The sequence below is a fragment of the Rhamphochromis sp. 'chilingali' genome (genome assembly GCF_963969265.1).
Source record: "Rhamphochromis sp. 'chilingali' genome assembly, chromosome: 22".
In the NCBI taxonomy this organism is placed as follows: Eukaryota; Metazoa; Chordata; class Actinopteri; order Cichliformes; family Cichlidae; genus Rhamphochromis; species Rhamphochromis sp. 'chilingali'.
This window is the reverse complement of record NC_137950.1, coordinates 15011000-15026734: the sequence shown is the minus strand read 5'-3', so window position 1 is coordinate 15026734 and position 15735 is coordinate 15011000. Positions and strand designations below refer to the sequence as shown.

At 40.8% G+C, this 15735-nt stretch overlaps 2 protein-coding genes across 3 annotated transcripts; both read right to left on the bottom strand.

Annotated features, from left to right (window-relative positions):
* Window positions 1-290: 290 nt before the first annotated feature.
* On the bottom strand, window positions 291-6448 carry LOC308390643 (uncharacterized protein). Of its 2 annotated transcripts, XM_080872850.1 has the most exons (8): window positions 6277-6448; window positions 2936-5789; window positions 2719-2764; window positions 2406-2555; window positions 1837-1926; window positions 1577-1696; window positions 747-818; window positions 291-515 (listed from the first exon to the last, which is right to left on the bottom strand). In XM_080872850.1, the coding sequence occupies exons 2-8, from the start codon at window positions 5678-5680 to the stop codon at window positions 466-468; spliced, it is 3273 nt and encodes a 1090-aa protein (XP_080728976.1). In that variant the 5' UTR covers window positions 5681-5789; window positions 6277-6448; the 3' UTR covers window positions 291-465. The 2 variants fall into 2 exon arrangements, with proteins under 2 accessions (XP_080728976.1, XP_080728977.1); XM_080872851.1 differs by lacking the exons at window positions 291-515; window positions 747-818; window positions 1577-1696; window positions 1837-1926; window positions 2406-2555 and having other exon boundaries at window positions 2723-2764; window positions 2880-5789.
* Window positions 6449-7468: 1020 nt separating this feature from the next.
* LOC308391326 (uncharacterized protein) lies at window positions 7469-15627 on the bottom strand. The gene is made up of 6 exons (XM_080873929.1): window positions 15382-15627; window positions 8454-13019; window positions 8168-8375; window positions 7963-8042; window positions 7775-7872; window positions 7469-7670 (listed from the first exon to the last, which is right to left on the bottom strand). The coding sequence occupies exons 1-6, from the start codon at window positions 15433-15435 to the stop codon at window positions 7607-7609; spliced, it is 5070 nt and encodes a 1689-aa protein (XP_080730055.1). The 5' UTR covers window positions 15436-15627; the 3' UTR covers window positions 7469-7606.
* Between the last annotated feature and the right edge of the window lie 108 nt (window positions 15628-15735).

Below are 15735 nucleotides of genomic sequence, written 5' to 3'. Positions count from 1 at the left end.
AAGATATCCAAAGTCACAGGGTTTCACTGGAAATTCAATATTTTTAACAATAGAATATTAATCTATTATACAATATTTAATTTCAGTGGTGGAATGCCAGTAGCTATGCGTGTTGAATATGCTGATGTTTTATTTATACCCGGCAGCTTGACAATGAGTATCAGTATTTGAGTACAGTAATTCTAAATCGCAAAGACTGAAATTTCCAAATACTGAAAAAAAGGTGTTCAAATGTGTCCTCCCAGCAGAGCACTCTCCAAAGTGTTAGACCAACCAAATGAAAGACCAACACATATTATTAAATTTATTAGAGTTGAAAATAAACAGTGTAATGTTAAACACACAAACAGACAAAATCTCATCCTCACTGCAAAATAGAAAAAAACAAAAAACATTTCTACTTTAGTGAGTAAATTATTTTACGTAATTATTAACATTTAAAAACAGCAGATATGCTTTAAAGTATTAACACCGGGATTTCACTGGGACATCTTGTTTAGTGTATTTCAGCAACTCTAGAAGAGAAAAAGAGGAAAACTTAATTATGTTCCTACAATAAAAGATTGCTTGTGTAACATAAATAACATAACCAAAAAGGAAAAAAAAGAGGATCACTTGATAATACTGAGTATATGATATGATTTGATTGAGTAAAGTCCAAATTCTTCAAGTTGTAATGTCTCCTGACTTCTTAATAATTTCTACAATTTAGACCCATATAACCACAGTAACAGGCCATCTGATACCTTCTTTCAGCCTTGTGTTTTCTTCTGATATCAGTTTAAGTTGTTCTTCAAGCTCAGCACATTTTGCGCAACCTGAAAAACAGTTTGCATCATTAATTAAAGAGGACAAATGGGAAATTGTAACGCCCACAATTTACAGTCTATGCTAATTATTTTCACCATTGTCTTTAAATAGCAATTGATATACTGGGACATTGTATGAATACATACGACTTAACAATCTTGTGTTAGTTGTTGTTGTCGTTTAATGTTCACAATTGTATGACATGAAATTAAAATCCAATTAACACATAATAATAACAACACAGAGTAAAAGTAACCTTCAGACAACATGAACACGTGATTTTAATAAACACAAAACAACCAAATTGGTTCTGAGTACCAACAGTCCACTAGAAATTACACAGCTGAGACTTGTCTCCTCAGCACTCTCAACTTACTGTGGATTTGGGTTTTAGGTAGTGGTGCTTTATTGCTGATTCCAGGCTGTTTCAGGGGCCTGGCTCTGTTGGGAGCATTACATGCTTTTGAGGGTTCACTCATACATGCTGGCACTGCAGCCTCTTAAAGCATGAAAGCACCACAGGAGTTCACTACAGGTTACTGCGCTCGTGAAGCTGTTCAGCAGCATAAATCACATCAAACTTTGGCCAACTGCCCAACAGTTAGTGGAAAAAGCCAACAAACCCTTTGGCATATCAGGAAATCTGCACTGATTAGTTTATCTTTAGAAAACACAGTGAAGTACTGTTCTATACCTGTGACTTAGATAAAGTTCAAACCATGTCACAAGTTTCAAGTGCAGAAATTCCAGTAAATTTCCAACATACCTTCTCCTTGAGCTTTGGCAGGCAAAGCTCTCTTACTGGGCTGCTTGAGGATTGTCGCTTTGTTTGTAGCATCACTGGCAGATACTGGAGCTCCGACACTATTGCATGGATCAGAAGCATCTGCAAAGGGTGGAAAAAAGAAAAATCTACATGACTGTACACTTACACTTAGGTTTCAAGCTTCATGCAAATACCAAAAATACCAAACAAAGCTGTTAAAAAGGCTGCAATACTAGAGCATGATTTTCTTATTTATTTACCCATTTTCTTCCTCTTTGACACTAGCAAACTGTCAGCTCTGGTTAGAGGGTGCTTCTTTGCTTGTGAAGTCTTGGTCACAGGGTTAGTTGCTATGTAGACAAAAAGGAGAAACTGTTACAGAAAAATAAATGAACACATCTTTCACAAAAATCAGATACATTTCTACAGTAATTTCCTTCTCTATAAAAAGCCTGAAAGACCACAGAAGACAACTAAAGCAGATGATCACAGAATTATTTCCATGGTTAAAAACAAAACAACTTCACAACATCTACCAAAGTCCACAACACGCTGGAGGAAGTAGAGGATCATTGTCAAGACCTCCAGTCAAGAGAAGCCATTTATAAATGGAAATACAGAGAGTTTACAATGAGGTGTAAAACCACTAGTTACACTCAAGAAGGCAATATTAAACCAGAAAACACATAGAAGTTTGGCATCAGCTGCATTTTTATCAATTTTTTCCCCCCTCGAGTATCAGAAGAAAGGCAACTTTACTGTGTATCTGAAGTGAGGGCAAATTGAAACTTTCTAATGTACAGATACAGTTTGACAAATGTGTGAGTACCTGTAGGTCCACAGAGCTTGTCGGTACTTGAAGAAATTGCTGTATTGCTTCTTGTTAAAGGTGGCCTAAGACACATAGTAGCTCTCTGGATCCCTGATGGGATTCCACTAAACTGCGATCTTTGTGAGCCACAAGCGGGCAGCTTGGATCCTGGTATTGGTACAAAGGGGAAGACAGAGATGCCCCGGACGCACCGTGCGAACACACAGATACAGTACATAGTTACACTGAGGTTATTAAACACATGATTATGGGAATAACAAAACTGGGACCTATGCAAACCTATCTAAAAACAAAGGTATACACTTCCTACCTGTTGCTGTAGCACGCAGGTTGTAGCAGGATGTTACTCCTGTGGTCTTAAATACACACACACGAAAAGAGGACGTTAACGACAGACTGTCAAGTACATGGATGTACAGCTTTTAATCAGTACAAAATAAAATGGAACAAATAATAACTAATAGGTTCAACCTGTGTTCATTTTCTCAGATGGTAATATCAACATTTTGCAAACATTTAAGTCCTACCCCCTGGGGTGCATCAGGGGCAGTGGCAGCAGTGTTTCTTGAAGCTTCAGCTTGGGTTCTTTGTCTTTTCGTAGGTAAGTTGGATGCCACTGTATTCAACCTGGCTGGAATTGAGGAATGTGACTTTGATTTCATCAGCTGAGCTCCAGCTTTTGGGGGAGGGCAAAGGGATTTAGCAGCTGGCTGTTTCAAGAATGTTTTACGGTCACAGACAAGGTTTGATGGGTCTGATGGCACCTGATCAGCTGGCTTCCTGGGACCATCTGTGTACAGCTTCTTCTGTACTGCTAGGTGTAAGCCCTCAACTTGCTCAGTGTTCAAGTTGAACATTGTACATTTAGTCATTGGTGTTGAAGTAATCAAACAGTCTGCCTTTAAATCCAGGGTGTCATCCAAATTGAAACACTTGGCTTTGAGGTTCACCGTACCAAAGCTTTGACGGTTTAAAGAATCGGAGAGCCCGCCCACCACAGGCAGACCTGAAAGATCTTTAGTCTCACAGCTACCACTGCCAGAAGCGTCATCATGGGTTTCAACCTCCTTGCCACTATGGTCCTTAGCATCTGTCGTAACATTATGCTTTGATAGATCAGGGGCAATGTCAATATTGTTGTCTTTAGGGCTGGTGGTTAGATTACTGACTTCAGGTGTGGAGGGCTTGTCTGAAGACCCCGGGCGGATGTTGCATGAGCTTGTTTCTGACAAAGTTATGGTGCCATTGGGCCTGGAGGTATTGTGGTGATCGTCACTCGGGTTCACCTCTGATAAAGTTATTGTTCCATTTGGCTTGGAAGCACTTTGGTGACCGTCACATGAGCTCATTTCTGTCAGAGTTTTTGTGCTATTAGGCTTTGAAGAAATTTGGCTACTTTCACTCTGGACCGTTTCCAACAAAGTTATTGTGTCGCTCTTCTTGGAAGGTGGTTGAGAATCAAAGGTGTTGTTCTTGAGGTCTTCCCCTAATACTGTGCTGCCACTGCTTTTATGCAGAGAATGCTTTTCAAAGGTGGCGTTCTGCACAGCAAATGGAGCACATTCCTTTAAAGATGAGCAATTTTGATTTGTGATGGGGGATGTTTCAGTGGTGCCAAAACCTGCCTGACCTGAAGTCCCATCTTTGGTGCAGCTTACATTAAATGGAGGAAGATCAAGTGTCTTATTCTGAAAGTGGGAAACTGAAGCAGTAGTATTTAAATCATTAGACACGCTCAGATCAGCGGCCTGCACGACATTAAATGTTCCATTCCCGGAGTTTGATGCTTTTGGGTTTGGCTGTGTCGCATAGTTTTTCAACTCATCGTTTACTTTGTGACAAGATTCCACAAGTTCTGAGGGGGCGTCCTTTTGACTACTACTACACTCCATATTCGATGTAGACCTTACACTCTGAGCTGACGTGTCATTGGACGAGGTTGTGTCATGTGTAACATTAGCTGGTTGACTGCTGAATGTATCATCAGGTGATGTTGAGCTCATCTTCATATTTTGTCCACTGGGCTCGTTGGCTGACTTTGCTTCATGGCTGGCAATCAGGTCTTTAATGATAGCTTCAGGTTTATCAGAAAACTCCACAGGCTCTTCCCGGATCTCTGAGGTAACTTTTTGATTAGCACTGCACTCCACATTAGAGTCTGCAGGTATGTCACTAGAAGATATTATTTCTCGAGTAACATTAGCAGGATTTTTCCCAAGTGTATCCCCTGCCGATGCTTGACTCGTCTCTATATTACATTCACTGGGCTCTGATGAAGACTTGCTATTTTCCAAAACACTTCCCATAGTAATATCCAAAGAGGTTTTTGCTGTGCTTTCCCCCACACACTTGTCGGATTGTACACTTGTACTTAGCAATTTTTCGCCCGAGATGACATCTGAACTGCTAGGCTGTGCCGCGATTTTTCCACTTTCCATTCCATTAAAAGACCTGTCGCGTTTCAAATCAAGCGGAGGAAGAGCCTGAGTCACATCCATGGAGGTGGTCTGTTCTCCTGATGATAATGGTGAATCACATGTAACATCAAGGAGAGTAATTTCTGGCAAGAATTTGTCAAGTATCAGCCAGGGGACCGGAGCATGCTTGTTCTGAGAGGCATCAATCATTTTGACATCTGGGTCTGTAATCTCTGTTGTTGCCATATGTTGTGAAAGATCAGGAGGATGAATTTCAGGAATATTTATTTTAGGGCTTGTGCTTGCAGAAGTTGCAGGTGCGCTGTCAGGAGCAGGGGAGTCATTTCTAGTAAGCTGTATGGTAGAATCACACATAGAATCAAATAGGGTCACTTCTGGCAAGCATTCGTCACCTAGAAAGGACACAGGACCATCCATGTCACTGAATAATTGCCCAGAATAGCTACTAGGGGGATCTGAGTTTAACTGTTGGACAGAACCTTTTGTTGATTTTTGACAATCTGCTGTGGCTGCACCAAAGGAGAAAAGAGAAAGTGTCTGACGACGATTATTTTCATGTGTTGAACTTTCTGGAGATTTGTTGCCGATATTTAAGTATTTTAAAATTGGTGTCAGAGCAGACTGGAAAGAAATCCGTGACTTTGGCTTGCTGCCTGTTGGAGCAGGGGTTGAAAAGGTGCAGGTGTCAGAAAGAGGCTTGTTTTCTTCATGGGGCCATTTGAGTTTAGAAATCCCAGCTTTAACAGTGCCCCCGGGTGGAATGTTTTCACAGCACTCATCGGCATCTGGATTTTCCCGAATGTATAAGCCTCGCCCAGTTGGTTTGTTGGCCATGGATGGTGATGCTTCTTCTCTCACAGAATAAATGAAGGGCTTCTTATTTAAAACAGAGGGCAATACTCAGACTCCACACATATTATCAGCTGTCTCAGACTCCCTGTGCCTAAAATAAGAAAACAGAGCTTGACTTCATTGGCTTATGTAGGCAACTGAATGAAAATGTCTCACTGCTGAATTATTTTACAGCTATTTTATTTATACAAACTAGATATTAAAACAGCAAAATCAAAATGCAATTTAGCACCGACAGTAACGGACGACCATGTAATCTCAACTTGTGCTGAGTTTCTAATGTTACACCCCCCAAAGGGAAAAAAAAAAAAACCCATGTCAATTTATTTTAAACCAGTAAAACTAGAGATTAGGTAACGCATACAGCAACATCATAGCTTAGGAACACAGATTTGGTTTGTAACGTAGAGTTACGGCGGTTTTAGGTTGGAAAACGTTGCTTTCCGATTGTTTACTATGTCATATTTACGATAAATAGTTATTTCATTCATGTAATGCTCGGAACACGAGATCATCTTGAACGAGCATAGCTAAAACCTTGTAACGTTTGTTAGAAGAACGGAACCAGCTCTGCTTACCTGTAAACACGAACTTCTTAGCGGATGTTTATAGATGTGAAACTGTTTTAGTCTCAACGAGATTCTGGTTTGATAAGACAAACACGGATACTACAAAATAAATATCAGCATAAACTCTGAAACGTTTATCTTGTTAACCAACGAAGCGCCTGTCTAGTTCAAAATGTCAGTTTCCTTCACGCTCATTGGATGGTTTACACCAATCATAACGCAAGGATTCTTCTTCTGTGTTTAATCGTGAATTAGCGTTCATGCACAGACGATAGCGTTACAGTGCCATCTAACGTTGTTTTGAAAACATTTCGTGACCTTTAAAGTGTGCTTAAGTGGGCTGGGCCAGTGAAACGCTCCTTTCAATCAGTGTGTAAATAAGGTTGACTACACATGTAATCCATCTTAATGTAAAAAAGGAATGCAATTTCAACAGTATGTCTCAGTTTTTCTACATCATAGAAAAAAATGCAGCTATAGCAAATGAAAGAAATGTGCCAGTATGACTATTTGGGCTTAAACGAGAAGAAATACATATGTAAAATTATAGAAAAAGCTCACTGGCACCACTGTAAAAAGACAAATAACAAAAAACAACCCCCCCCCCCCCCCCCCCCAGAAATGTCTGAATGATTATATAATAGCATTTAACTGCTTCTGTCATTTAATTCCTTTTTAACCATGCACACACTGTAAAAACACATACATTTTTATAGTATAAGGAACTTCCCTGTCATTTAAACGATTAAATGTGTCACCTGATTACTTTAGTGTACTGCGGGTGAAGCTCTTTATCAGTAGGAAAAGTTGTACAAAAGTTGTCAATGCAGTGGGCTGCATTGAAGTCTTTGTCGTGGCGATTTTGGCTTCCAGACATTATGATTGATACCACTGCTCCAGGAGGTTTAAAACAGTATTCATTATAACATTGTGCGCAGCTCTCTGATCTGTTTCTTTTTAGATTCCCCTTTAGTTTTCTACACCGTGCATGATAGGTATGTCAATTCAAACTGTTCTACCATGTTTGAATAGACATTTAGGAAAAGAAATAGAGTAGGGGTTAGAAATGAGTTTATTAGGGTGGCAACTCAGGTTGAACAGTTTGGAGAAGAAATGTTTTCGTGACTGCTCATACAAGGGAACTCGTGTTTCTTTGTTTTGTTTTGTTTTTTTTAAATTGAGATTAATTGTATCAACACTGTTTTCATGCAAGAAAGTTTATCTTTATTTTACAAATTACATTGAACAAGTAGGGGACATAAAGAACAATTTCTCAGTACACAAAATTAAAACCATATGTTTATTACATTCAGGTATTTGCACACAGCCATTGAGCTTCTCACTCCTTTGGTGTTTTCTTCAGTTTGGTCTTTAGCTCTGCCATCAGGGGATTTCCAAATCCTCTGTGGACACAGAAGAAAAATAAATAAATAAATTTTTAAAAAGTCAGAAACAGGACGTGTCTTTTCTGGTGACTGTTTTTTTCCCCCCCTTTTGCCATCCTTACCCGGGATGTTTTGGTGGCATCCATTTAGGCTTCTTCGGTGCCTCCTCCTCCTCCTGTGGGGGAGCGTCGTTCTTCTCCTCTGGCTTTGTTTCAGGTTCCTGTGGTAATTCCGTCATTTTAATGATACATATATATATCTTAACTTAAGTGGGAAAAAAAACCAGGTATTTAAACACTCTTAGCAGTACCTGTGACACTGTTTCCTGGGTATTTTCGTCTCTCACTGCCCGCTGTGTCTTTTTTAAAACAGGAAATCCAGCACCGAGCCCTAAGAAAAGCAAACGTGTGAAATTATTTGGAAGTTGTGAAAATAACAGGATATAAAGACCAGAGAAAGTCTTAATAGACTATCAAGACTAAGATATTGGGATTCATGTATCATGAGTGACCTACCAGGGAGTTTTATTCCAATACCTATGCCTCCTAAAGGCACACCTCCAGGGAGTTTGACTGGCAAACGTGAAGATGGTGTAGGTGTGGGTGTGGGTTCCTCCGAGGGCATATGAAGCAGGGAGCGGGGATTTTTAGGTGGCCTTACACGAGGGTTCTTAACAGCAATTCGTGACCTTTGCACAGCAAAGTCCAGCACAGGGCCATCCACCTGTAATGCCCCAAAAGTCTGTTATGAACATTGTTTGATTTTAATCAAAATTTTTTTTATGCCATATAGAAACAATACCTTATTCTCATATTCGATTGTTGGCTCTTCTGCTACCTGGGCCTCGTTTAGCACAGGAAATAAGGATGAATGTGCAGGCTGTGGTCTATTCAGTGTGTCCTTCTCAGGTTCACTTTGTGAGTCACTTTCAGATTCTTCAGACTCAGCGGGTTTGAGTTCATCTGAAGAATCAGACGCGGTTACCTGAAGATGCTCCTCCTCAGCTTCTACCTTCTTGTCATGCGAAGGAGAGCTCTGTGTTGTCATTGTTGTTACATCTGCTTCTTCAACATCCTCATACGCTTTCCGTGATCCACTTTCAGTCTCTAATGTTTCAGCTCTTTCTTCTGCTTTTTCTTGAGATTCCTGGTTCAGATGTGATTGAGCTTCTATATCAGCGACCGATTCTTTCTCTGTCTCGGCTGATTCCTCTGTCAGTAAGTCCTGAGTTTGAGGCTGTCCGATAACTCCAAAGATGTCTGTGGACACGCTAGCCACCAGCTCATGGATCCCCTGGAGTGAGTCAGTGCTCGTTGATTTCAGCAGCTGAGTCTCACTACTCTGAATACACGATTCACTGAGAAACTGGTCCAAAAATCCAGACTCCACAGTTGATGAAGACATTTCTGTGTCACTTACTGCCTCAGATTCCCTACAAATGGCCTCTGCTAGTGACACTTTCTCATTCTCTGTTGATATTTCACCCTCATTTAAAGTGTCTGTTTTGGCGTCCAATAGCTGCCCTGGCTTGGGCTCTTCTTGTCTAATCTCATCAGTGTCCTCTGACATCACCGCCTCAATCCACAAGTCAAGGATTTCTTCATCAATTACGTCTTGATGTCCACTGACTGAACTGCCTTTTTCCTCTGATGACGTCACTGGCAAATCCTCTGGTCTGGGCTCGTCAGCTGTTTCAGCTACTATTATTTGTGTCTCACTTATCTCAAGTGCTCTGTGTGGCGACTGATTGTTTATCTCCTGAGTCTCAGAGTGTTGAGATATTTCCAATTCTGCATTCAGAGGAATCTCTTTGTCTCCTCTTTCTGTGATTAGCTCACCTGCAGTTTCTTTAGTTATCTGTAAATCCATTTCATTTAAGGTCTGGATTCCATTTTCTGCTTCCTCCTCTTCATCTTCACAACCCCTTCCTTCTTTTTCAATGGCTTTATCTTGCATTTCAACAGAGGTATCATCAACGGATATAGGCTCAGTTTCAGCTAAGGGTCTCACAAACCCATATTCACTCGTGTCTTCTTGTAAACTTAACGGTCTGCTGATGCTTTGATCCAACTTTATGGCTGCTAATGACTCCTGAATGACGAATCCAACCACTTCTGCTGCTGCAACCGCTTCTCTTGTTTCACCTCCTGTAGATCCTCTGCCACCATCATGCAGCCCTTCTGATCTCCTTTCAGTCTCGTCCACTAAACCAACATGTGTTCCAGTCACCTCTGTCTTCATTGAACTTGTCAGTAATTTTCCTTCTTCTTTGTCAAGTCCCGATTCTTGAATTACTCCTTCAACAAGCTTGCTCTCTGCCTCTAGTTCAAGGTCCGGTGTGCCTTCGTGCTCCTCCACAAACAAACCAAAGCTCGTCTCAGTCTCTTCTTTGCTTTCTTGTTTGTCTTCCATGGACTCCTTCAGCAGTAAATGGTCAGCTCCAGTCCTGCAGTCACTGTTTTCAAGGCTCTCCTGATCTCCGCTCTCCACCTCTTCTGGTAATTGAGTTGCCGGGATTTCCTCACAATCTCCTGCTTCCAGGAACCTTTGTGTTGTATTTTCATCGGCCCTCCGAAGCTCATTGTTATATTTGGAAACTCCCTCTTGAATTTCCTCACACGTTGGAGTATTTAGTTCCTGCAGCACGGCACACTGGCCTTCACTGATCCCCGGGAGAGTGTTTTTAAATTCTTCGTCTGTTTCCTGCGTCGTTTCGCCTTTGGGCTTTACTGTAACTGAGGTGCTTGAATCTATAATTTCGTTGTAAAATTCTTCGGTGTAGGATTCACTGGAGACGCTCTCCTCTTTTTCTTGGTCTTGATCAATGAGTCTCTCTTCTGAAATATCTGTTACTGTCACACCGGCCTGCCTAGTTTTGGTCTGCACTCCTGGGACTCTCATATCCTCCTCGTATTCATCTGTGAATCCAGCTGTGTGCAGCTGTGAAGCAGTCTTCAGTGCAGCTTCTTTACCGGATAAATCATATTCAGTTAAAAGATTTTCTCCTTCAGTGTCTTCTGCTTCTGTTCCGATGTTCTCGTCCAGATCTGGCACTTCTGTTGTCTCGTTGACGGCAGGCCGCTCTGTCTCAACCCACTTCTCTTTCTCACCTTCATCATTTTCACTGCTATGAGTCATTGCATAAGATTTTGTGATAACAGTGAGCATAACCACTGATGTATCTGGCTGGTCTCCAAAAGCTGAGAGCTGATTTTCAGCTTGACTTGTTTTCTCCTCTGACTTGATTACATTTTGAGAGTCCAGTTGTAGCATAATATCACAGGCTTCTGATTCTAAACCTTGATCATCTTCATGCTGCATTTTATCATCTTCCTTTAACTCAGTTTCTTTAATGTTATCTGTCATTGGATGATCTTCCAGTGTCATTACATCATTTTTCTGTACCTCTGCCTCCTCTTCTGGACTTACATCTGTACCTATGCACACTTTCACCTCAGTGTCGGTTTTATCATTGTCGTCTGCTGCCTCAACAGTTTCTGGCTCTAAATCTTGTTCATCTTCATGCTGCAGTTTATCATCTTCTTCCTCTAATTGAGTTTCTTTGCTTTCATCCTCTCTTGGATGTTCATCCAGTGTCGCTGTATCAGTTTTCTGTAACTCAGCCTCTGTTTCCTGCTTGTGATCATCCAGTACTGGACTTATATCTGTAGTTTTGCACAGTTGGACCTCAGTGCCCTCTGCTCCTAACTGCTGTTCATCTTCATAGTCTGTTTTATCATCTTCTTCTGGTGCTTCAGTGTCTTCTACTTCTAAATCTTGTTCATCTTCATGCTGCATTTTATCATCTTCTTCCTCTAACTGGGTTTCTTTAGTAATTTCATCCTCTCTTGGATGTTCATCCAGTGTCACTGCATCATTCTTCTGTACTTCAGACTCCATTTCCTGCAGGTGATCATTATCATAATCATTTAGGCTTAAACTTGTGCTAATGCACACTTTTATCTCAGTGTCTTCTGCTTCCAAATCTTGTTCATCTTCATGCTGGATTTGATCATCTTCTTCTAATTGAGTTTCTTCAGTAATTTTATCCTCTTTTGGATGATCATCCAGTGTCACTGCATCATTCTTCTGTATCTCTGCCTCTCCTTCGTACGTATGAGCCTGATCTTCTGGACTTATATCTTTGATACTTCGATACACGTTTATCTCTGGGTCTGCTTCTAAATCTCGCTCTTCTTCATGATGAAGTGTATCATCTTCTTCATTTATTTGGGTGTCTTTGATAATTTGGTCCTCTCTTGGATGATGATCTGGTGTCACCGTATCAATCTTTTGTACTTCTCCTTCTCCTTCGTGCACGTAATCCTCCTCTTTTGGACTTTTTGTCATGCATACTTTGAACGCGTTGTTTTCTGCTACCAAATTGTCATCATCACAGTGCATGTTGTTATATTCCTCTCTTACTTCAGTGGCTTCTGCTTCTGAATCTTCTTCCTTTTCATGATCTGCTTTAGCATTTTCTTCCTTCAGCCGGGTTTCTTTAACAAGTTCCTCCCTTCCTGAATGATCATCCAATAACACTGCATCATGCTCCTTTACCTCTCCCTTTCCTTTCTGCATGTGATCCATATCATCTGGACTTATACCTGCAGCTATGCATGCTTTTACCTCAGTGTTTTCTGCTTTTAACTCTTGCTCATCTTCACTGCGCAGTTTATCATCATTTTCTTCTTTTCTCAAAGTGTCTTCTGCTTCAAGGTCTTCCTTCTCTTTATCATGGGTTTGATCCTTTTCTCCTTTTACTTGGGTTTCTTTTATTTTTTCCTCCTTTGTTGGATGATCACCGGGCAACCCTAATCTCACTGTTGCATTCTCAGCATCAGTTTCCTCCTCAGTTGTTTCTTGGCATGTTGCAACCTCGGACAAATTTTGTGGTCCAGAAGCGGCATGTTCATGTTCATCATTTCCAGGCCCTGCAAGTCCTGCACAAGTGGGCATTTTTTCGATCTCCATCGTGTGTCGTTCGTCTTCTTTTGCTCTTGAATCATTTGAATGATCATTTCCTGTCTTGTCACGCTGTTCCTCTCTCTTGCCCTCACCATCCTCTTTGCTCTCGTCGACTTTTCTCAGCTGGGTTTTGTACTGCATGTTTTCTTCATCAACCCCTAAGTCGATTTCTGTGGTGCAAAGTTCCCATTCGACAACGGGGCGAGACGAGCTCAGCAGAGAGGATGTTGCGACAAGCTGCTCCTCCTTGACACCTTCTCTGCTACTGTCACCCTCTGTTGAGTCAGAGGGAGGGTGCTTGATTTCAGCTGGAGATTCCTGATTTGTGTTTGGGTCATTGTTGACAGTGTCAGCGGGCTGTGGCCTGATGAATCTGTTTACAGCTCCAGTTATGTAGTACTAAGAAAAAAAGGAAGGAAAAAGAAATTTGCATTATGTAACACTTTAATTTGCAGCATCAATAAAATCCAACAAAAGACAAAAGTGTGAATATATTTGTTTTCCCCGCATTGATTTATTTTCAGTCATTCCAGGTAGTTTGTATAGCCCATGTTTTTTTTGGTTTGTTTTTTTTAAAGATGCACAAGTAGCATTTAAAGACTCTTAGTGTCACTGCATTCAAGGCTATTTACACAACAGTTTCTTTCCAGCTTTGCAGAAACTTCGTGGAAGTCTTTTCCTGTTTCAGCACCACAATACTCCCATGCACAAAACACAGCCATGAACAGGAAGAACCTGACCAGCCTCCATGGAATCCTGACTTCATTGATTATAAGTTACATTAGCTGCTAATGTATTAAAGTAAAAAGAAAAATTCAATGTAATAGACTTTAACCCTGTCAGTGCCCACCCCCCCAAAAACAAACAAACAAACAAACAAACAAACAAACAAACAAACAAACAAACAAACAAACAAACAAACAAACGAAAGAATTGCATAAAAATGAGAATAAGAATTATTTGTATTATTTTTGTTTCATTTGTTAAGATGTCCAACAAACACTCCTGTTAAAAAAAGAAAATAAAAATCATGGTCCATTCTTTACAGGATTGACCAAAACACAAACATTTTATAAATACAACATGGCAAACATAAAGCATTTAGTTTACGCTGAGAAACATCTGCATTTATTTCAACTTATGTCTTTTTGAGGATCTCATGATATTTTCTTTGTTTAGCTGTTTCTTTTATCTCCAACTTCCCCATATTTGTCTGTTGTAGCTGGTGCACACTGTTCACCAACTACTTGCTGGTGAACACACTTCACCAGCAAGTAGTTTGATTGTATTAAGATTTGTTTGTGGGCATCATGTCCTTTATTGGACACAGAAGTGCACACAATAGACTCAGAAGTGGGAAGAAGGAGTGTGAGTAAGCAGACTCAAACCCAAGCACCTAGAAAGGAGACTCAAGCCTCCAGAATATGGGTCACCTGTTCAAACTGGTGAAACAGGCTTTAAAACATCAGAATCTGTTTATTTTCATTGTATATCACCAAGTGTCACAATGGCTATCGAGACCAGCTGTCAGGCGACTAAACTGTGACAATAACTACCTGCCACGTCTGAAAAGCAGGTTGATGAGAGAAGCGAGAGCGGTTTAAAAGCAGATGTGAGTCCAAAATAAAGAGATGAAAGGAGCTGAATTTTTTTTGTAGATGTCATGCGAACTGTTATTAGTTGATGTGGGTTCATCACTACCAGAAATGTGAAATAATTAAACATCCAATCCAATTATATTTTAATCTAACCTAAAAAACAGAGTTTCATGAAGTGCTGTATGAAGCAGCAAAGCATGGCACAGCAATAAAACAATAAAAACAGTGATGAAGACAAAGTAAGAACACAGTACTATCATTCTGGGTTAAAAGCCAAGTAGTTTAAATTAGTTTCAACGTGTGTTTTAAAAAAAACAGGCAACCAGCGGGAAATCCTAACATGGACAGACAGATAATTCCAAAGTCTATGGCTGTGATAGATGAAAATAAAAAACCCAAACAAACAAAATCCCCAAACAGGAAATCAGTGCACCCTAGCAGAAGTGAACAACAATAACAGCAGGACTCTGAAATTTAAACCCAGTAAATGGTACACCTGCGTTTCCTGTTTGTAAGACTGTCTCCTGTGTAATAACAGTCTCAAACAGTCATTGCGCTCCGGGATGCACTGTGAGGAATCTCACTAATGCTGCAACTGCAAGGAGCGCACATATTACAAGGATCAGTTCTCAGAAAGAACTGCAGACAGTCTCCAGCTGATGACCAACAGAGCAATCAGATCTCAAACGTCTGCTGTGATCTATAATCATAATCTCTCAATCAGCATCCAGCAGGTTAATGTGCACTTTGAAGGAGAAAAGGTTTCAGCAGTTAATAAAGGCTTCTGTCTAAAACAGAGAAGCTGTTCCAACAGATGGACAAAAGATTTCTTTGAACTGTTAAGCTTTGATTTGCACTTAATGTTTTTACTTTTGAAGAATTACTGCCCAGGTTCAAATAAGCATGGAGAAGACTTCTTTGTCTTGGACGTGAACATGCCAGTGATTCACAGACATCCCCCCCCCTCTCTCCCTCTCCCCGAGAAAGGGAGGGGGTAAGCAGAGACATTGCTATAACGTAGGCGGATATGCGTGGAGAGAGAGAGACCCACTGACACACAGGAAGAGAGACTATTTACATCCACGTTTGACGGACTTAAAAGTTTAAAACACAAATCTTTCGTTTCGTTACAGGTTTGGATTGAAACGATGACGGCTTCTCACCCAGACTGTCCACAAAGTTCTCTCCATGCGGGACACGGGACTTTCAGGGTCCATCCTTACGATTCCTCCTTGGTCACTCTCTGACCATCTGACGTGACGTTCTCGTTATTAAAAAAAAATCATGGACAAACCAAAGCACTGTGTCACTTTAGTTCCCCCCCCCCTAAGCAGTCTTTGCAACCAGGCAGAAAGTCAACAGAAAGTTGCAGCCAAGCGCGTCCAGGATGGAAACACATCAGCTGTTAGTGGCCGTTCACTTCCTCCCCCTAGAACTGACATATGTCCGGGGTATGATAATGAGGAAGAGACAGATTAACACACACATTCACACGTTAACATAAGAAGACGCGTTGC